The sequence below is a fragment of the Eptatretus burgeri genome, chromosome 11 (genome assembly GCF_056783735.1).
Source record: "Eptatretus burgeri isolate ZD-2024b chromosome 11, Ebu_testis_v1, whole genome shotgun sequence".
Lineage (NCBI taxonomy): Eukaryota > Metazoa > Chordata > Myxini > Myxiniformes > Myxinidae > Eptatretus > Eptatretus burgeri.
In genome coordinates, this window is record NC_140971.1 from 94,510,097 (window position 1) to 94,532,969 (window position 22,873).

Below are 22,873 nucleotides of genomic sequence, written 5' to 3' on the forward strand. Positions count from 1 at the left end.
TCGGGGGCACTTTTTCAAAACCGGAGCAATATATTTTGATGTAAAGATAAACTGATTGGATTATGGGATTTAAATCAAACTTGGTCCAAGTGTTGTAGTGATGTAATTGTGTGGTCGGCGGCATATTGGTCGACATAACGACGTCAAATGATGTCTAGTTTTCATGATCTTAAAGATGGTCCGTGCGGTCGTTGGTGGCAGGCAGAGGGATCGGGCAATGACCATTGCCCTCTCTCCAGTACATCTCACGATGTTCATCTTAGTCTTCAAAGACATTGATTTCCTTTGATTCTTCGTGGAAAACTCATTGTATTCGGTATCAATTAGCAGGGCGTTTATCACTCATAGGTGATATTTAGTGGAAATTTACTTCACAAACAAAGAGGGTAAGTTCTCTGAATAAAGATTAAGATGGTGTGGGTACGGGATGTGTTCTTCTTCTGCCTCTCATCACTTTACATCGTGATGCGTACACTAGTTGCACTGTACCAATCTCTTGGAATGCTGTTCTGCCGATGCAAATAGTTACAAATTCTACACGGGAGGGAGGAAAGTTGAAAAATGTGGTGCACTGACTGGAACCGATGACGTTGTACAGAAACGTCATGATATTAGAAAAGTGTTCCCCTATTTGTCAGCGACGTTGCAGCGAAACAACGTCTCGAAGCGACGTCGTAGAACTTGATTTATATGCAGTCGACATTGGGGGAGGGGGGGGGGACGACACATTAAATGTGTAATGATTTTTGGGATTTGACCCCCGGTTGATGTCCCATTGGGTGGGGATAGGGTCACAGCGGGCCGTTTTTTTTTTTTTGTTTGTTTGTTTTTTGCGCTGAAAATTTGATATTGGGTCATTCTTGGTGGAACTTTTTGCTATCTTTCAACTTGCTTTAGGTGGGAAGCGTGGGGATTTGTGATTGCACACCATCGACTTTGCTCTCGTTTTTTTCTTTTCTTTTTAATTCTGTAAATTTGGTGGATTTTTTTTTTTTTACTGATTCATAGGACAAGAGTAACATTTCAAAAACTAGGATTGTTTTCTGCAAGGAAAGGGGTGGGGTTGAGGGGGCGGCGCTGGGGGGTAGGTGTTGAGTGGAGTGGAGTGGAGTGGAGTCGGGTGTGGATGGCATAATAAGTCTCGTATTATCCATTCCAATGTGTTATTATTCCACTCATATCTGTGTGCCCACAGACTGCTTTTGGTTGCTGGATGCCATATTGCAATACACAGCATATGGTGTGCTCTCACCAATCTTCACTGAGCATGGTAATGGGAAGAAATATCAACTACCGCATGTGGACTCTCAGCCACAGCGAATGGATGGTAAGTCAACTCACCCAGCAAGTTTAGTGAGGATGAATTGGTAACACCTGTAATGTTATCGGTACAGTAAACCCTCCAATATTGTGGGGGTTAGGTTGCTGGAAAATGCCACGATAGTTAAAACCATGATGGTGGAAACCAAGGGCCAATGGGAAGATGGGGGTTCGGTTCCTGGACTTTGAGGAAGATCAACAGCAGCGAGAAATAAACACATTACAATTGAAATAAACACAAATATTTATAGATGAAGTATGTTAACATTGAAATAAACATATAACTACAACAGATACAGTGTAAATTAAACAGAAACACGAGTTTTACCTTTTAAGTTTATTCCAAAACAGTGAGATGGGTGAGAGAAAACATATTACATACTCGTTCGTACTGTTCTCTGCAGTAAATAGAAAACACAAGACTTAGCTCAGAACGATGATGATGCTGTTGGAGGGTGGAGGTTAGAAAGATGTTGATGTAGAACTTGTGATGGCTGTTGGATCGTTGGGAGCACAACTAAGTTGGGTGGAGGTTAGAAAGATGTTGATGTGGAACTTGTGATGGCTGTTGGATCATTGGGAGCACAACTAAGTTGCCTGCTGCATTGCCATAAAAGGAGAAGGGTAAAACAACCCTTGGCCACCTTAATCCAGAGAAGATCTTCCCTGCTTGGACAGGAAGATACAAGATGGCATCCTCTTCCAAAATAATCCCGTCTCTTTTGGCGTTGAAAACCTGTTCCAACATAAATCCCTTCACCTTGATTTGTTCCATGAGCCGTGGTTGAACTGGAGCCTTCGGCCCCGGGTGCTTCGTGAAAACGTTGCTTTAAAAAAAAATTAATTTATTCATATGCAGTGATCTATCTATAATTCCAGCTGTGTGTGTTAGTGTGTGTGTTAGTGTGTGTGTGTGTGTGTGTGTGTGTGTGTGTGTGTGTGTGTGTGTGTGTGTGTGTGTGTGTGTGTGTGTGTGTGTGTGTGTGTGTGTGTGTGTGTGTGTGTGTGTGTGTGTGTGTGTGTGTGTGTGACCGCTGTTTCTCGACAACCGCTGGTCCGATCTAATTGAAACTTGCCAGATATATTGCTGGGGACCTGAGGATGTGCCTTTTCAAGGTTTGATATTAATCGGACAAGTGCCTCCCAAGTTATGGCAATTTATTTACCAACCAATGACAAGACACGTTGTTGCGTGGGCGTGGCCGATGGGGAAGGGAAGCTCAGCCACGTTCCCCATTACTTGTTACAACGTACGGGCTTCCGGAGAGTGATGACTTCAGGTATTCTCATAATTTCTCGATTTCTTATGCGCATTTATAGATAAACACAATGCCCCAAGTTATGATCGTTTTCATATTAGACAGTGCATACATTTCGGTAACATCAGAGTGCTGGTATGCTCCGAACCAGGAAGTAAATTTTTTTTCTCTCTTCTCTTCTCTTTTTGTTTTTCCTTGCCACGACATTGCAAAATGGTAAATACATTGGCGCTAATTGAATAATTGGGTATTAAAACTAAATTGCGAATAATCATAACTGTGAATAATATGCGAACTTCCGGCCATGCACGTATGGGCACGCGAGAGCAAAGAAATGGCCTGTGTGGTTGTTGTTTGTTGCTTGCGGTTTGAATATTTATTGATGAAATTATTATTATTTTTTTTTTTTTTACGAGCACGTACTAGTATTTTAAATAGAAGGATTAATTAAATAAGTTCGAATTTGGATATTATATTTCTGTGTTGACTGACTGTCTGGACACAACTTTGAGGTTGTGGGTCCGTTGATGTTGAGTAATCTACTGATGTGGACCTGCGACCAGGGTTTTGGATCCACCGTTTGGAGAGGTTCTGGGCTGAAAGGATTGAAACCTTTCGGAATGAAAAACGTTGCCCAACTGATGATCCGGGTAGTTGGGAAATCAGTAAATTTCTTGTAAGTGATGGTTATCACTTCAAATAAAATATTGCATGCGTGCGTGCATGTTGTTTCATCTGGCTTCCTTCTTGGGACTGGTGCAGTAATTGGTCTTGACTTTGATTGGTAAATCTGCAATGGTCCTCGAGCCAAACATTAGCGCTTTTTCCCATCCTTTCAATTTGAGGATCACGGAATGGGAATGAGCCTTTTGTGCTTCGCAGTGCGGGAACACTTGCGTGGATATTTGACTCACGGTTACACACAGTTGATTCATTGACCCGGTGATGGTGCCCCACAGATGCTGCACCTTCACTTCTTGCCAACGTATCTAACAACTCTATTTCTTCGTGCATTGTCATAACCTTTCTCTTCCTTTTGGCACAATTCATTTTATCCATCGTTTTACGTTCGGGCGCCATTATTAACTGCTGGGTCTACTAGATCTTGGAGATCTCGTATTCCACGTTCTCCAAATGTCATTTCCTGTTCGATGATTCATTATTAAATTTAGCTTCGTTCCCGGTCTGATTACTCCAATTAATGGTGTGCAAGAAATGAGAAAAGGCTCATAATGAGAGGTAATTGTCCATGCGGATGCAAATAATGACTCATCTCAGTTCAAAAACCGTGATTGGCCAAAGTTAGATACCGTGATAACGAAATCAGAACACAATCGTTGCCAGTGGGGGGAGGGGGGAGAACAAAGTATAGAGTGTGGGAAACCAGAAAGGAAGTATTAGAAGATGGAGCCCACCAACCTGTCTGCCATGTGAGGATGAGGAATAGGACGAGGCCAATACTCCTCGAGCAAATGATTGGGTGAACAGAGCAGAAAGAGGGTGTGCAAGAGTGACAGAGGAGATTTTTAAGGATATATGTGCTGATGCCCATTCTTGGTTCTTTTTCCTCTCGTCGTCTGTTGAGCCTTGTTTTCGGAAACGTAGAAAAAAATTGATGGTCACGTGTTTAACATAGGAAGAGAGCAACTCGTGAATCCCTGACCAACATTGCTCTCAAGCCTTTCCCCCCCCCCCCCCCCCAACAACTCACACACCCAAATGTGTGACGTGGGATCTTTAACTTCCACCAACTAATGTCAGCTGACAGGACGCCCAGTTTAACGTCCATCCGAGGGATGGGAAACACATTGATTTCATCACCCTGCATGTGAGGGACTGGGAAAACATTCGATCCAAGGATAGACAACTTAGAGGTGAGTGCACATATTTCTCGGCCATCCTGCCAACCCAACAACCATATGTTGGCAACCAACAACCTAAAATGATCATTGTTGGTGCATCACACACTCACCCTCCCCTCCCTCCACCCCCCCCCCTCGACTCCCCACCCTGCCATCCCATCCATTGAAGTTCCATTTTCATGGAAAAAGTTTACCTTTTTTTAAAGACTTGTTGAAGGTAATTGAAAAGAATGGACCATGTTGAGGGAGCCATTTTTCTTTCAGTGAACTGCAATGGGTTAAATAAGTCAAGCTAAATACTGGCACTCGCTAAACTAACTAGTTGCTTTACACGAATGTAGTGTGTATAGCAAAAATGTGAAAAAAGATTTTCCCAAACACGTAGTGTTATAAATCAAAGGTGCTTTCCTGGGGGGCTTCTGTCTGGACACCTTGCACAACCTAACCAAACCAAACCAAACCTAACCTAACCAAATGCAACATGCAGAATAACTTGGTAAATTAATACAGAATGTCACCAAGTATATAATAAAATGAATACCCACCATGAATACATCTTTTAATAATACGCCCCGATATATACTGTATATCGGGCGTATAAAAAGAAGAAAAATAAACGAGTGCAGTACTATACTGTACTCAGTCCTGGACTTCTAAATTCTGTGTCCCAAACCCATCGCTTTCTGTACCCTCTTTACCCAGTAGTACCCAGCTGTTCCTGGACTCTGTGTCCTTTTCTCCTGACAAGGTGGAGAGTTTGTTTACAAACCTCAACTCAGATTCTGCAACCGGTCCAGACGGCATCAGCCCTCGTGTCCTAAAAACCTGCTCTGCTGCTCCTGCTCACCCTCTCTCTGTTCTTTTACCCTCTCATTTGCTTTGGGTCATCTGCCATCTGTTTGGAAATCAGCAAACATAACCACTCTGCATAAAAAAGGTGCAAAAACAGATCCCTGCAACGACAGACCAATCAGCCTTCTCCCAATCATCAGCAAAGTTATAGAATCCATCATCGCTTCAGACATTAAATCCTTCCTCTTCTCCAATATCTTGATTTCCGATCATCAATTTGGATTCAGACCAGGTCACTCAACCCTGCATATGCTGCTTCCACTCTCCCATCAATGGATGGAGGTACTCAATGCCAGACATGAAATCAGAGACATGAAATACCACATTTCCAGGCTGGCCTCAAAAGCAGTAGACAACTGGGCATCCTCCGTCGTGCAGAGTCCTTCCTTGGCACACCTGAGCTTCTGTCCACATTCAAATATTCCGTCCACAGCCTGATGGACTACTGCTCTCTCCTATGGGCTGGTGCTCCTGCCTCCCACCTTTCTCGGCTTCACGCTGTGGAAACCAAGGCATTTAGGATCATTGGTATCTCCTGTGATGCGGCTGAGTCTTTGGGTCTCCCACTCTCTTACCGCAGGCAGGTCGGTGGTCTTTGTCTTCTGCCGTTTCCTCTCCAGCCTGCCCCCCCACCTCTTCTTTGTCTAAGATATGCCCCCCTTCCATATTTCCACAAGGTGCTTACGTTTCGCCAGCAACCCCCTTCTGGTAAAACTACCAACATCAAGAATCACTGCTCACTTTTGCTTTTGTTCCTTTTTTTCCCGCCTTTACACCAAACTCCCACACTCTCTTCAATCCCACTCTTCCCTCCAGGTTTTCAAAACAGCTGTTCACCACCATCACTTATCTTCCCCCATCCAAAACCACGATCTTTTCTACCCCCACTAATCCACCACAAACCCACCTCCTTCAAATTCCCTGCTTTCCTTCCTGAAAGTCCTTGTCGTGTGAGGACCTGAAAGTCCCTTTAGAGTCCATCTTGTTTACCCCGTGTACCGCACCCCCATCCCTCTCCCTTCCACAGATCTCCTCATGTCTCTGTTCCACACTTTTTTTCCTTCCTTCTCTCCCACCTCTCTTGTCTCCTGCTCCCCTTGTACATTCTCTGTGTTCGCCCTCATACGAACCTCGACAATGTCCAAAAAAAATCTGCCTCTTGAACAGATTTTTTTTTCCATTTACTACCGAACATGCAAATAATTTTTTTCTCAATCTCTTCAACAAATTTCGTCAAAGTACGACAACGAATGGCTTTGGACACTGCGAAGGAAACTGGTGTTATTGGCGTTGAGGTTGAGTTAGTTCGTTAGTTATTTTATACTTGTTGCTTCGCTTTTCTTTTCATAACACCCTTATCATTCTTCTCTCGCACCGATTCCCACAAACTTCCAGATGTTCCCCATCTCTCTTGGTTATTACATTCCAGCTTTCAGATGAAGGCGTTGTGATTGCAAATATTCGAGCTTTGCTGCTGTTATCATTACAGTGTACAAGAAGAGTTGTATGATAGGGTTGGTTACACAGCATGGTTCAACCTTGCTGTCTCGGTTTACTCCATTGCATATCAATTCCTGTCTTTCCAGGAAACCATCTGCACCGATATTCTAAAGTGCTTGAGACAAATCTGGCTGAGGCACGGGCCCGGCCACTCCCTGCGTGCCCACACCTGTCCTGGGCCAAGCCACAGCCACTCAACAGGACTGGAATCAGGTGAGTGATGCAAACTCACAGAAAATATTTTCAGCATGTTGCAGAACAAAATGTTGTTTTCTGAAAGGATTATTTTTTATTTTTTTGGTTAACTTCTCCACCTAAGGAAACAAGATGGTATTCATATAATACTTACCCTGCACAATCTTGAGAAGGACTTGGTGCAAACTAACTCTTGTGTTTTTTTTGTTTTTTTGAAGGTTTTTTTTTCTTTTTTTTCTTTGATCCAATATGGTGCCAGACCAGTGACCGATGTTGTCACTTTTATCAAACTATATTTCCCACGGGTAGTTCATCAATTAAAGTTTTGCATTGATCGGTGAGTGGTTTCAACAATTTCAGAGAAGTTTTTTTTTCATACTGACCGGATCAAGCTTTGCACTTGTCGAATTATGATGTCATAATGAAGGCACCGATGACATCATGATTAACATATCTTATTCCCCATGGGGAGTATTCCACGATGAGCCGTATGTAAATTTTTCCACGGATTGGTTTCGGAGAAATAGAGGTGCAAAGTTTTTCGGTTTTTCCAAGATGGCGCCTGTACCACGTGACCTATGACGTCATAACTGTGACGTAAAAATTATACAGGAGGAGGTGCACCTATTTGGAAAATTTTGTGTCAATCAGACTAATGGTTGCTGAGAACATAGATTTTTTTTTTAAATGCAGACACATACGTGCGTACAGCACACGTACGACGCAACCGATCGCTTAACCCCACTTTCCGCTTCGCGCGCGCAGGGTAACAAGGTTCACACGGTCTTTGAAATTCCGAGACGCAGCGCGTACAGTATTCTCCTGCACCTATCTCCACGTCAACACTGTGTTTCTTTGGAATCGTAATAGATTCCTATGTTTTCGGTTATTATTGCCCTTAGTAATTTTTAACCATGGCTCCCAAGAGGAAAACTGTTGCTCGTGGTGAACCCAATGCAGATAAGTCAAGGAAAGTGACGTCTTTGATATAGAAAGTGGAGGTTTTGGATAAGCTTAATGGTCAAGGGGAGAGTGCGCAGCATCAATGGGCAGACATTATGGCATTGAGTCTAATAATCCACCAAGTAAAGAAATGTGCAGAAAACATAAGGTGGAGTGAATGCTCTGGTTTTGCACTGAGCACAGGGACAGTTCCAGTCAACTGCTGTCCTAGCACTGAAAGCTGAGTTGAGCAGTAATTTAACATGCACCAGCATATCTAACAGCTTGTGAAGGACAAAAATAAAGAAGAGTTGAAGGAACTACAAAAACAACTCGATGAAAAGACCCTCCAGTTGATGAATATCTGACGTTTTCATGTATCTCACCGTTCACAGAATTATTATTGGGAGCAAAGTAACCAAACTGTTGACAATATTGAATCTGTGGACTGTAGATACAGTATCTCACAAAAGTGAGTACACCCCTCACAAATATGTAAATAATTCAGTGTGACTTTTTAAGCAGCTGTGCTGGACTTTTTAAGCAGAGTTGATGACAGAGTAGACATTCTGCAATATGTATTCAGGCACAAAACTGCCATTCCATAAAAACAATGTGGCATATTACCAATATTTCTGAAAGAGGAGGCAACAAAAGTGAGTGCACCCCTGCTATTGTCTGCACAAGAAGTAAATCAAGCATGGTAAAACAGCTTCCATTTTCATCATTTTCTGCATGTTTAAGTCAAAGAGTGTTAAAGGTACAAATATGCACCAAACAATACACACAATGTCCATGGAGCTGCAATATCCCTGGTATGTTAAAAGTGAAGAGGTGCACTCAATGCAGTAATTGTCTATCTGCTTGCTAAAGAAATAATTGCATAGGAAATACTGTACCAATCGCCATTGAGAAAGCAGCATGGCTCCTCATGGTAAAGAGCTCTCGAAAGATGTCAAAGATCGAATAGTTGCACGACATAAAGATGGCTAAGGATACAAGAAGATCAATACTTCTTTGAAAGTAAGTCCCAAAACCGTGGCCAAGGTCATCCAGAGGTTCTCCAAGAAGCGTACAACAATGAGTTGCGCTCGCCAGGGCAGACCAGCAAAGATGACTGCACGTACTGTTCGCCAAGTTCAGAATCTAGTCCTCCAAGACAGACGACAAAGTGCCGCCAATATTGCTGAAGATATTTCTACAGCTTCTGGCCAGTCTGTTAGTGCGCAAATGGTACGTCGCACACTCCATCGTATCGGGCTGCATGGGCGTCATTCAAGGTGTAAGCCTCTCCTGAAGCAGAGCCACAAGAAAGCTCGCAAACGGTTTGCTGAAGCACATTAATCAAGCCCCTGGACTACTGGTAACATGTCCTATGGTCTGATGAAACGAAGATCAATTTGTTTGGATCTGATGGAGTGCAGCGTGACTGGCGGAGACCTGGGGAACAGTACCAAGACAAGTGCGTTATCCCTACTGTCAAGCATGGTGGTGGTAGTGTCATGGTTTGGGGATGCATGAGTGCTGCCGGTACTGAAGAGCTGTTGAGACCTCGCGGCCCACCAGTTGAGAAGCACGGGCCTCGATTATACTATGCAGATTTTGTGCAAGTAGTTCCAGTTGAAGGTGTGTGCGTGCATGCGCGTTGTGTTCGACTGGGCCCTTTTGTCCTTCAAGTTATAAACTACGATTTATTCGTGGTGATGTTGCTCCTATAATAATGGGCATTTGGTGATTGTTAACCAACCACAGAATGATTTCATCAGTGTAACTGTGGGGAATACACTGTCCTGTGTTTACTCAATTTTCCTGTTTGCCTTTATCCTGATTGGTATTTCCATGTTTTTACAGTCTTAATTTGATCTCTCAGATGTGATGTTGCTAACAAATTTAACCCTCTCGAGCCCCAGGGGTTATTTTTTCGTTCACCCAGAACATTTCGTGGGCTCTAGAGGGTTCAGAGTTCTCTCAAGTGTTACATTAATTAAATTGGTTTCTTTCCCCCATTCCAATTGATGTGCATTGAACACCCCATTGCACATTTGGTGAAGTCGTGAGTCTTTTTGTTTTGTTTTTGTTTTTGTTTCTATCCAGCCCGCTATGGAAGCAGCCCAAGTTGTTGTCTGTGAATCCGGATGCGGTGGCATTCCCAAACCTGCATAACCGACGCCCACAAGTGCGACCACTGTCCCCAGGCGAGAGTGGTGCTTGGGACGTACCTGGAGGTTCGTCTACCTTGTCATATCTCCTTGTAGCAAATGTAATGATGTAGATTTGCATGGAGCGGATCTGTTTGCGTCTTATGAGCAGTTGCATAAATCCTAAACCTGCTATAAATGTGCAAAAGGGGGATATTTGGATGAATTGAAGGACTCTGAAAGGTTTTGCTTACACTTTGACACCGACGTTTTCTATGAGTTTTTGGTTCTGCAAGGAATAGCAAGTGAAGTCAGATGGAAAAAAAAAAGGGTAATTACCTCGACCAGCAAAGGTGGATGGAGGTTGTTTTCACCCCTGTCTGTATGTTTGTCTGTGAGGAGGATATCTCAAAAAATTATGGACGGATTTGGATGTAACTTGGTGGACAGGCTGGATGTGTGACTCGGACTAATTTATTCAATTTTCGTGAAGATCCGGATGCTGTAATTTTTTCAATAGTGATTCTTCACCATTGAAACATTGGACCCAAAACAATATTTAACATGATATCTCAAAAAGTTGTGGACGGATTTAGATGAAACTTGGTGGACAGGTTGGATGTGTAACCAGAATGAATTGATGAGATTTTGGTGAAGATCCAAATCTGGATCTGACTACTCAATTTTGAAGTGATTCTTCACCACTGAGAGATAGGGCTCAAAGAATGATATACGGCATGATATTTCAAAAATGTATTGGGCCTGGTATGTTCTCGTGGATCAGGCATTACAGGGCGGCGGTATACGCTCTAAAGAGTACCCTTCTAATTGTTGCTGTTGCTGTTTTGTATTAATTTGTTTGAGGTTTAGTTCATAGTGATAAAGATAGGTTTTAATTGTTTTTTTTTCTGTCATACAGGAATCATGCCAGGACGTTACAATCAGGATGTTGGCCATAGCATCCCTGTATTTGCTTTCTTTGGGGCGATGCTGGTCCTGGCCTTCTTCGTCGTGCAAATTACAAAAAGTCGAAATCGGCCCAAGCGACGGAAACCCACGCGGCCAAAGCGACCGCCCATCGCAGTCCGACCCACGGTGTGACAGTCCTATCGCCATGTGTTCTCCAAAAACGGCTCCACAAAATGTTGCCCTTCGAATCCATCTTGTGAACTTGTGGACGTAACGTGTGAGATTCGGGCAGACTGGCTGTAAGAGAAGGGCCTGCTGGTGTGTGCAATTCATTTTACATGTTGATACCACAACACAAATTTAAATTTGAACACTGCCTTTGCCACAACTCATCTGGTGCACAGCAGAAATACCATGTCAATATCCATCCAAGACCACGCAAAGACTTTCTGAGAGTAGGAGGCCTGCAGCTGCTAACCACATTGTCACGGACACAGCTTTGGATGCTCCAGAATCATGTGGCACGTGGTGGTTTGTGGCTTTGCTCACTTTATTGCTCCAGCCACAGAGACTGCTGCTTGACGATAACGGAAACGTGCCGCAGATGTTTGCACGTTGTTTGAAGGCGGTGCTTTTCTTTTTGTACCCGAACAAACCTCGTTGGGTACCTTTTTTGATTTTGCTTTGGCAAATCAATCTAACATTATTTATGGACGTCTGATGCATTGTTGTACACGCCATGGATCTTGAACTATTTTAAACGTACCACAAGCCTGCACCGTACCATATGAATATTGATGTCTCTCTTTTGCTTTTTAATCAAAGAGATGTCTGCTGTTCGGATCTTTGTAGCATCAGACGCATTACGTCCTGCATAAATACGTACCGCGAGACCAAGGATAGCTGAAAATGCAGCGTCGTGCCAACCTTCAAGCCTGTCGTCCTATGGAAACTCGTTGCAAAGTCCTGACTCTGTGTACGCCATGAACAATGAATTCGTTTTGGGCCACTACTTGTCTACGTAAATTAAGCCACGTTTTGGGAATTTGTTCTTTCACTTGAATGAGAAGTCCAAAGCTTTGACACCAACGGGTGACGTCGATGAAAGAGCACAATGAGATCGTTGTCTTGACTTTTTTTTTTCTGAAGGTGTGGGTGGACGTTTTTGTGCAGCGTTTCCTATAAAATCATCTGTTTAACATTCGTGTGAATCGTCCATTTCACGATTGCTTTGCCAAGTACCTGTACGAGAGTGGCTGGTCATTGCACCTTCAATAATCATTCATTTTGACCCTTTTGCATTCCCTGCATTAGGACAGAAACCATTTCCCTTCCTGTTTGATGGACACTACTCCATCATCGGCTTTTGTACATTTAATCTTCCAAGAAACCAGTGCATACAGTTCCGTCCACGTGTTTATATAAATGCAGAGTTGGAGACGTCATCATTTGTCCTCCGTGCATCCATTTTGAGAACCATCCTGAGAATTTTGAAGGAAAACAAAGAACCCAACGAGCTCTCCAATTTTGTGAAGGGTGGTTTGTAACCTGCTGTTCCGGTCGTTTGCAGTTATCTCTCAGATTACGATCGGGTCGGTGAAATTGTACAAGACATCTGCGAAACGTTCATTTTTTTTAACTTTGTTGCGTTTCCTTTTGTTATTTGAAGATATGATTTATACTTTGAGAATTCTCTTGGGATTGTGGCTCTGCGGCTTACCGTGCGCTGTGTCCTCTTCTACTGAGCACAGAAGGGAGTGGGTCCGCCTTACCGGTTCAACTGATGTACGATATTTTATTTTTTAAAAACTGAAACCTATAAAGTAAGTACGCTGATTCCTGTTTCTCATTTGGTTAAATTCTGTTTGTAAAAATCTGTTGATTTGCATAACGGTGTTTAAAAGTTGATGAAAAGGGGAAGTGTTCGTCACTGGTTTATAAACATTCCAAAGAATCCTTCAATGTCATTTGTGTTGTAGGTTATCTTTAAGACTTAATTTTGCGTATCCAAAGTCTTCGCTCGAGGAAGAGCGAGGTGACACACAAACACAACGAGGGAATGAACAAACAGGAAGAGAAGATGGTGGAGGGAAGGAAACATAACTTGCAAGTATATGGAGAGAGGTAGGGGAGGGTTCATGAGTATATAAAAGATCATGGGTAGGGATGGAGGATGACATGACATGGGATGGTGGTACCTTGCCAGGTTGAAGCCATGGATGCAGGAATTGAAAAAAAAACTGTGATATTTAACCATTTACTCTCACAAAATGATCATCCATTTTTGGCAGAAATAAAAATGGTAACCTGCAACTTTAAGGAGTAGAAAGGGGTTGAGGGGGGTTGAAAATACTGTGTGTGCATTCCATTCCAGGCTGGTGAGATGTGACTGCAGAAGGATGATGGTAGAATCGACAGGCATCTCGAAGTTGCTGCTGCTCCTTTAGAATTTGGACCCGCGAGAGTACTTTGAGGGCACTGCGAGAAGGTGACCCGCGTGAGTCCCATGACAGGGATTTCAAATTTGATCAGGGTACGTGCACACAATGGCTTCGCTCTTGTCAAAGATAACGTCGAATACGTAACATCCATCAGCAAATGATGGTAGACAGGACCACATGAGTAAAGCTTATTTTTGTGGGTGGCTGCACCAAGCCCGGATATATCCTTCATATAGAGTTAAGAAAGGCCGTGATCAGGTAAAGATTTTCGATTTGGAGTGATATTAATTTGTCAGGGATAGATTAGGTCCAGGAACGGGCAACAGTCGGAGGAGACAAGGATTTTCTCGATCTAGTCCAGGATTACTTCTTAAACCAGTTTGTAGAAAATCCTGTTAGAGAGAGTGCAGTTAAACCTATTTACCAGAAATTATCCCAATATGTTGGAGGTAGGAAAGCATTTTGGGCAAGTAGCCATAACATAGCTTGTGGAAGGATCCTGTTAAGAGAGTTTGGGATGGCACCAAAGTTTGAGAGTAAAGGCCCGGTCACACCTTGACGTTTTTATTTAGCCAACGTATGCCGATTTTTGGATTTTTTTTCTAAAACGCTGGCACACGTTGAATACGTTATGTGTAAGTTTTGATAACATTGAGAGCACGCTGAAAAACACTGCCATACGTCGTTGTACGCTGGCTTTAAACGTTGTACTTTTTGGTTGTCCTCAAATTTTTTCATGCTTGAAATTTCACGACGTATGCCGGCGTATGACTCACACGTTCTGCTACGCAGGCCACAAGTTGTATGCACGGTCTGCGATCGTTGACAGACGTCAACACATGCTACTTGTAAGTTAATCATAAGTTGAGACACGCCGAGGTAATGTTTAGCATACCCGAAACTTATTTCTAACCTATGATTAACGTGTTGTTGGCACGTTACGCGATCGTTGCCACACATCGACAGACGTTACTTTTCAGTTACTCATAGGCTGAAAGACGTCGGTATAATGGATCATCCTTGCGTCAGCGTCTACGGCCACGGCCAGGACACTTATTTGCAGCATTCTTCAAACTTTTCTTCGGCATGACGAGGATGTTCACACTTCGATGTCGAGCTTGGCTATGATTCCAATTGTCCATCGGCAGCGTCTATTTAAAATAGTCGAGTTTGAGCGTTTTAACACGTTCAGAAGAAACGCTTCAAATTTACAAACCCCAGCGTCAAAAAACAAAGGCGAGTGACAGCAATTTAAATCGTTCATTGTAAACAATGAAACTAGCTGAGTGGTACCGTTTAAAAGTCGTTGAGTGTAAAAAAAAATCCAATTGTTGAGCGCAAGCATCTACTTTCAATAGTGGAGATGCAGCCATTTAAATCGTTGAGTGGCAGCCTATGAATAGCAAACCCTACGTCACCGGCAAAGATAAACTGCCGCACGATATGGATAAGTTAGGCTATCGTTGGGCATAGTTTGTGAACGCCGGCTTCACGATAATTATTCGTTGGTATATCGTATCTATAAGTAATCAAAGCGCTCTATGCACATTATTAGTTCATTGTGCATTTGTCCAACCCGTTATGAATGGACCTAAATCGTAAAAACAAGCTATAGCTCATTGTTGAAAAAGCCCCATAAAAAATTAGCCGCGAAGAACTTTGAACAATGGTGAAAAGATGTCTGCTACCCGTGGACACGCGGACGCAAGGAGGATCCATCATAACCCACACCCTCCCCCTCACACTCACCTACTACTGCCAACATGAACAAACTACTACTAATACTAATACTAATACTGATACTGATACTGTTTCTGCTGACATGGACATCGACTCAAAAAGGACTCGAATACACAGTTGGGTTCCCCTTTTATGAACACCATTTTTATATACCAATTCCCAAAACCGCTGGGAACACGTCTTTATATGGCAGTTGTAAGCTAGAAACACGTTCATTTTTTTTTTTTTGTCGACCGGAAGACGTCATTGGAATACGTCTACATACGTCGATGTGTGTTGGGACTACGTAAAGAATTGGTTCAAAGCACGTCAAACATAAGTTAGAAATAAGTTTCGCGTAAAAAAGACATTACCGCGACGTGTTTCGACTTATGAGTAGCTTATAAGTAGCGTTTGTGGACGTGTGTAAGCGTCCACATATCGTGTGTAAAACTTATCCCCATCGCATGCGAACGTGTGTCATACGCCGAGTACGTCGTAAAATTTTGAACATGTTTAAAATTTATTGACGTACTCTACTTACTACGACGTATGATAGCGTACTTTAGCGTTCTACTCGCGCATACCAAACTTACCCATACCGTATTCGACGTGCCCCAACGTTTTAGACACATTTTTCTTAGGTCGGCATACGCTGGCAAGATCGCCAAGGTGTGACCGCGACGTTGTCACTTCCATTTCTATGGCAGTTATGATTCGAATCGTTGTGCATCAGCCTTTTAATAGGCTACGTCACGACATCGTCGGCGATGCGTGCAACGCGCTATGCCGAAGTTAGACTATCGTTGGGCATCGGTTGTGTAGGCCGACAACAGGTTCAGCATTCGTTGGTATAAGTTATCCATAACACAACGAAACGTTCTGTGTCCGTTACCAATGCGTTATACATAAGACCAAGTCGCTATGAATACGTCCGAATCTTTAAAAAAAAAAACATCAAAAGTTCAACGTAAGCCAGCGTTTTACATACATTTTAATACGTTGCCATCGCTGGCTAAAACGTCAAGGTGTGACCGGGCCTTAAGAGAGAGTTTGGTGTTTGTAGATTACAACAAACTAACAGGAGGGAAACCTTCAAGGAACAAATGTACAGTGTAGAGAGTTTGTACATTGCAGTGAAATGAACATGCAAAGGTGGGAGACCAGAATAGTTGAGTGGAGAGCTCTGGAGTGATATTAGCAGGTGTGCATCATAAAGGAAGAAAGAGACCTAGGTCGTTGAATCGAGAGGGTAAGGTGTGATATTAACAGGTGTGTATCTTTAGGGTAGAAATAAACCAGTTGAGTGGAGGTAAGGAGTGACATTAACAGGTGCAGTTCGAGACCTCGGAGACATGGGGTGTTACTGAGAGTAGCATCCTCTAAAATTTAAATAATATGCATACTCAGGTACTCTGGCCTCTGCCTAAAGATCGTTTAATTTTATTGTTTAAATATTTTGTTTTATTCGTTTTTAGCTCACCTGGAACAAAAATTGTTCAGGTGAGGTATTAGCCTCGTGTGGTGTCCGTCGGTCAGTAAGTCAGGCTGTATGCAAACACTCGGAACGTCTCCGAAACTACACACACAATTTCAATGAAACTTGACGACAACCTTCATCACCCGTGTTGCTAAAACTAATATGCCTATTTTCACCAAACTTTGTAGAACTTCTGAGGACCAAGGCCTCCTTATGCCTTGGAAATCCCATCAAAAAAAATTCATATGAAGGAGGTTAATTTCAAGGTCGTTCCGATTGTGAAGGTTTTAGCAAATAACTTGTTCTTCCCATTACTGGTACCTCCGATTGGAGAGAAGAGTCAGGAAAATATAAACAAAAAGGATGCTGATACTCTCGGTCCCCTGCCTTTTGGGTCTTCTGAGGAATAGATATCTCCAAGATGAAAGCTAAATGTTGAAGGGGTTTTTTAATGTTGCAAGCAAAGTTACCAAGATGGTTGCCTTGGTAACATAATTCAGCCAATCACAGCTCTGATCTAATCAGGTTGAGATAATGTCATGAGGAATGGATATCTGGAATATGAAAGCAAAATGTTCAATAGTTTTTGAAATTTCACGTCAGCCCGGGCAGCACTGCTGATTGATGACTTGAGCGTCCCAAATTATTCAAGACTGGCAAATACAACCTATCGCTTCAGTGACGGGAATATAAAGGAGGGCGAGTGGGGGAGAGGGCGAGTGGGGGAGAGGGTGAGTGAGAGGCATGGGGGAGATGGCGAGTGGGGGAGAGTGCGAGGGGGAGAGGGCGAGTGGGGAGAGAGCGAGTGAGAGGCGTGGGGGAGATGGCGAGTGAGAGGGGTGGGGGAGATAGCAAGTGAGAGGGGTGGGGGGGATGGTGAGTGGGGGAGAGGGCGAGTGAGAGGCGTGGGGGAGAGGGCGAGTGAGAGGCGTGGGGGAGAAGGCGAGTGGGGGAGAGGGCGAGTGAGAGGCGTGGGGGAGAGGGGGGAGGGGAGGGTGAGGAAAGAGATGGGGGATGGGAGAGAGAGATGGGGGAGGGGAGAGAGAGATGGGGGAGGGGAGAGAGAGATGGTGGAGGGGAGAGGCGTGGGGGAGAGGGCGAGTGAGAGGCGTGGGGGAGAAGGCGAGTGGGGGAGAGGGCGAGTGAGAGGCGTGGGGGAGAGGGGGGAGGGGAGGGTGAGGAAAGAGATGGGGGATGGGAGAGAGAGATGGGGGGAGGGGAGAGAGAGATGGGGGAGGGGAGAGAGAGATGGGGGAGGGGAGAGAGAGATGGGGGAGGGGAGGGGGAGAGAGATGGGGGAAGGGAGGGGGAGAGAGAGAGAGGAGACTTTTGTTTTGAATGGTGTGTAACTGTTTTTTTATGAGCTTCTATCAATAAAAGCATAATAAATAAATAAATAAAAGCATATTACCTTGTAATAATAAATTGTTAGCATAATATATCGGTCAAGTAAACAATTAAAATGAAATAATATTATCATTATGGTCTACTTTACACAATGTATTCCTGTGGCACAATTTCTTCTTAAAAAGAACTACATTATTGATGTTTTGATGAAAATAAAATTGTGCACGTCGCTTGGCCACGGAAAGGGCCTTAAAAACTGTTAAAACAATGTAATCAGCATCAGTGTTTGAAAGAAGTTTAGCTTTCCTTGTTTTATAAATTGCTAGTTTCCCTCCAGCTATTACAAAATTGGCGAGAGCAGATTCAACATGATTTTTGGAATTTAGTGGCAATCCGAAAATAAAAGTACGTAAAGAAAATTTAAATTTTCATGTGACAGCACAACTGTGATAAAAAGGTAAAAAGGGTGGTCAGTCTTGCCCAGTTAACATAGGCGTGATATAAATCTTCAGAGACCATACAAAAGGGGCATGAGATGGAATTTAAAACATTAAAATGATGTAATAAAACATTGGTAGGTAAAATCGTATGTACAATTCTCCAAGAGATATCACCAGTCCGTTTTACAATCGGTGGGGCATAGATGGCAGCTCATTGTGGGCACGGGGGGACCCCGGAGGCAACATCCCCTTCCATCAGGATCCAAAACTATCTTTGCACACATAAGGATGCCGTATGGTGACACAAAGGTGGTACAGGCACTTTTTAGCAACACTAGGAAGTGGAGAGGAAGACAGGATCACAGTTTCTGTTAATGCAAGTGACGTTATACGTAACTACGGAAAGAAAGAAACATGGATTGCAGGGACAGCATTATTGGCATCAAAATGGAGTCCCAAATTTCTAAAGGTACGCAGAACCTCCTGGACGAGCTGGGAGACAGTTCTTAAAGAGTGCATTCCAACGGTCGTCATAATGTGCCCGACTGAGTGCCATGTTTCGTTCTTGTTCCACAGATCTCATACGACATGTACGCCAGATCTTATGAAGCATTGTATGTAAGCACGTGATCGAGGTACGTTAGGAAAGAGTGAATTGTCAAAGATAGGCTCGTCGAGAAAGTTCTTGGTGTTGTAATTAGCCATATCTCGGTGCACCACCAGAGGCTGCCAGGCTTGCAACAGGTCTCAGTAGAACAAAGGCAATGAGAGATGTCCACTTGTTGCAAGTCCATAAGAAAAAGTTCTTTATTGGAATCAAACATGCCAGGAATTTTCTGCAAATAGTTGGCAGTGGGGCACCATGGCAGTGATGTTGAAAAAAGAAAGTGGAGGACAGTGGCGACTCGAAAGGCCATCAGTCGGCTGAGGATGTCAATAAGACCATGGCCACCATCTGCCAATGGAAGGTAAAGGACTTCAGGCTTGACCCAATGTTTGCCACACCAGAAAAAATCAAGCAGATGTTTTTCAATTGTCAGCAGCAGTGCTTTAGGAAGGTGCAGGGCAATCATTTTGTCCCACAAGGAAGCCAACATGTTATTGATCACGAGGGCACGACCTCTGTTTGACAAGGTAAGTAATATTCCTCTCCACTTCTGTAGTCTATTATCAATTTTGCTAACTGTATTTAACTAATTCTCACCCATAAAAGCTGGGGTGCCAATGCACACACCTAGACAATGGATGCCTTCCTTCTCCCACTGCAAGTCTCTGGGAAGATGAGGCAAACCAACAGCTGGGGTATGACCAATCCATAGAGCTTTACATTTGTTCCACTTTATTTACAGTTGTGCATGTCGAAGATAATTTTTCCAAGTAATTTAATAACATGGTCACATCACCACTATTACGCACCATGACACACACATCGTCAGCATATGCTGAGATGGCAATTAGCCTTTCAGTTGACATCACAGGAAAGCCTGGTAGACTAGCACGAAGGCGAATTAGGAGGGGTTCAATGCAGAAGGAGTAGAGAATGCCCGATAGCGGACACCCTTGACGGACTGCTCTTCCAGCCATCAATGGTGCACATCAGCTATTATTAACTTTAATAATGCTAAAAACATGATTATACAACAATGAGACATGGGATATATAAGTTGTCCCAAAACCAAACAGTTTTAAGGTGTAAAATACATATTCATGGCTAATAGAATCAAAAGCTTTCTCTTGGTCGAGTAAAAACAAGCCAGTATTCTGTTTCTGAAGAGCACAGACATCCCACAAGTCCTGAATTAAAAAATATTATCATGAATAGACCGGTTTGGAACACAAAAAGATTGATCATAAAGCTGAGAAAAGGATTAATACGATTTTACAAGGGCCTTGGAAAAGATTTTGTAATCTGCACAAAGCAGAGAAATAGGCCTCCAATTCTGCAAGGTCTGGAGATGGATAAGGCACACGACATGGATGGATGGATAAGGCACACGACATGGATGGATGGATAAGGCACACGACTGCACGGCGACAACTTAGAGGTAATAAACCTTCTTGTAAACTCAACTTTAAAACATCTAAAAGTGTTGGTCCTAGCAAATCCCAAAATGTTTTATAACATTCAACAGGTAAACCATCAAAGCCAGGTACTTTATTGAGCAGAGAGATAAGGATTGCGATTAATGAGGAGCAGAAGGTGTTTATTCGGTTTAAAATAACAGGACTGGAGTTGGATTGATATCACTATCGAAGTAAACAGAGGGAAGTTATGAAAATAATTCGACAAGCCAAAAGAGAGTATGAGAAGGACACGGCTAAGAATCTTAAACATCATCGCAAGGCTTTTAAGTATGTCAGGGGGGAAAGACCAGGTTAGGACCAGTGTGGGCCCATTGAGGAACAGCACCGGGAGAGTGGTTCGTGATGAAAGTGAGATGGCAGGCTTATTAAACTGGCATTTTGCTTCAACTTTTGCACAAGAACAGTCAGGAGAATTGCCAATAGTTGAGAGTATTTATCAAGGAGGTGAGGAAGGGCTTTTACAGAAGATCCAGGTTGGAGTGGAGGAAGTAAAGGAACAGCTTGGAAATCTAAGAGTAGATAAGGCTCCGAGTCCAGATAATATGCACCTGAGAGTATTGATGGAGGTGGCTGAGCAGGTAAGTGAGATCTTAACGGATATTTTCAATAGTTCCCTGGAGTCAGGACAGGTACCGGAGGATTGGAGAGTAGCTAATGTATCACCATTATTTAATAAAGGATCCAGAGAAGAATTGGGAAACTATAGACCTGTTAGTTTGACTTCAGTTGTGGGGAAGGTGTTGGAGACATTAATTAAGGACCAGATGAGGAACCATTTAAATAAATACAAACTAATGAAAGGTAGTCAGCATGGGTTTACCAAAGATAGTTCCTGTTTAACAAATCTTTTAGAGTTCTATGAATCAGTGTCTGATTGGGTGGATGAGGGAAAGGCAGTGGACATAGTATATGCAGGCTTTAAGAAGGTATTTGATAAGGTACCACGTCGGAGGTTGTTAACCAAAGTGAGGGCTTGTGGAGTGGCTGGTTAGGTAGATAATTGGATTACAATCTGGCTTCGTGGTAGGAAGCAAAGAGTGGCTGTGAGTGGGATGCAAGTCGTGGGGTACCTCAGGGATTAGTACTCGGACCATGATTATTCATTATTTACATCAACGATTTGGATAATGGGGTGAAGAGTTAGGGTTTCTAAATTTGCAGATGACACAAATCTTGGAGGTGAGGTGGATAGCATAGGGGGTGGTGATCAGATACAGGAAAGTATTGATACTTGTATAGATTGGGCAAAAGAATGGCAGATGTAATTTAACCTGAGCAAGTGTAAGGTGTTGGGGATGGGAAGAACAATGAAAATAGAGATCACAGGATGCAAAGGGTAATGTAGGAGCGTGTCACACAGGAGAAGGATCTGGGGGTGGTGATGGATGTGGGAGGTGAGCAGGCAGCACAGTACCAGGTAGCTACAGGTAAAGAAAATGAGGTTTTAGGTTGTATTCGGAGGGGGATCATTTATAAATAAAAAGAGGTGGTGTTAACATTGTACAGGAATTTAGTGAGGGACACATCTAGAATATTATGTGTGGTTTTGGTCACCACAAGTGAGGAAGGACGTAGATGCCACAGAGAGGGTTCAGCATCGGGCTACTGGATTGATTCCGGGCTGAGCTAGACTTAGCTATGAGGAGCGGCTGAAGGAGACAGGGCTTTACATACTAGAAAGGAGGTGGTTACGAGGAGATATGATAGAGATGTTTAAGGTAATGAAAGGTAAAGATAAAATAAGTGTAGATTAATTATTCAACAGAGTGGACAGTGATCGGACCAGGGGCCAGAGCCTGAGAGTTAAGAAGAGGAGAGTTAAGATGGTAGTTAGGCAGGGGACTTTCACTCAGAGAGTAGTTAATGCATTGAATGGCCTCCCTGGAAAGGTGGTGGCAGCAGAAAAAGTAGATAAGTTTAAATTTGAATTAGATAGGTACCTGGAAGTTATGAAGATGGAGCGGTAGAGGGATGTTAATCAAACTTTTCTGTAGTTTGAGCATTGATGGGGGATTGTGTACGGAGTGCTGTTGGTGGGGGTCTCGTCAAGGGGTGTTGTGTGGTTGATGTTGTGTGTGTTTTAACCAAGCCCATGCCCCCTCACCTGAGGGGAGGGGAAGAAAAATATAAAAACTCCAAAAACTTAAAATAAATAGATTAAATAAATAAATAAATACTTCCATTTTCTTCTTTGGATCGTGTGTTGATAAATTAGCTTGGTGTTTGCACAGGCGGGATGGGCAGAATGGACTCCACCTGCGTCTGATTTCCTTGTGTAAAAGTCGGGATCAAAAAAACAAGTCCCTGCTCGACAACTTGAGCAACTATCGGGACTTCAGAAATGAAAAAAAGCAATTTGTTTGCTCGTATGGGAAACTGCCTTA

General features: G+C 43.2%; 2 protein-coding genes across 3 annotated transcripts in view; both read left to right on the forward strand.

Moving 5' to 3' along the window:
- The window catches only part of MBTPS1 (membrane bound transcription factor peptidase, site 1), a 189,619-nt gene extending 176,686 nt beyond the window's left edge, over window positions 1-12,933 (forward strand). For both annotated transcript variants that reach the window (XM_085847449.1, XM_085847450.1), the window contains exons 20-23: window positions 1,196-1,327; window positions 6,880-7,006; window positions 10,025-10,155; window positions 10,988-12,933. In XM_085847449.1, the coding sequence (XP_085703575.1) occupies window positions 1,196-1,327; window positions 6,880-7,006; window positions 10,025-10,155; window positions 10,988-11,169 (572 nt within the window). In that variant the 3' untranslated portion in view covers window positions 11,170-12,933. The remainder of the gene's footprint in view (window positions 1-1,195; window positions 1,328-6,879; window positions 7,007-10,024; window positions 10,156-10,987) is intronic.
- Window positions 12,934-13,468: 535 nt separating this feature from the next.
- The window catches only part of OSGIN1 (oxidative stress induced growth inhibitor 1), a 48,850-nt gene continuing 39,445 nt past the window's right edge, over window positions 13,469-22,873 (forward strand). The window contains exon 1 of the mRNA XM_085847451.1: window positions 13,469-13,510. Coding sequence (XP_085703577.1) covers window positions 13,484-13,510 — 27 coding nt within the window. The 5' untranslated portion in view covers window positions 13,469-13,483. The remainder of the gene's footprint in view (window positions 13,511-22,873) is intronic.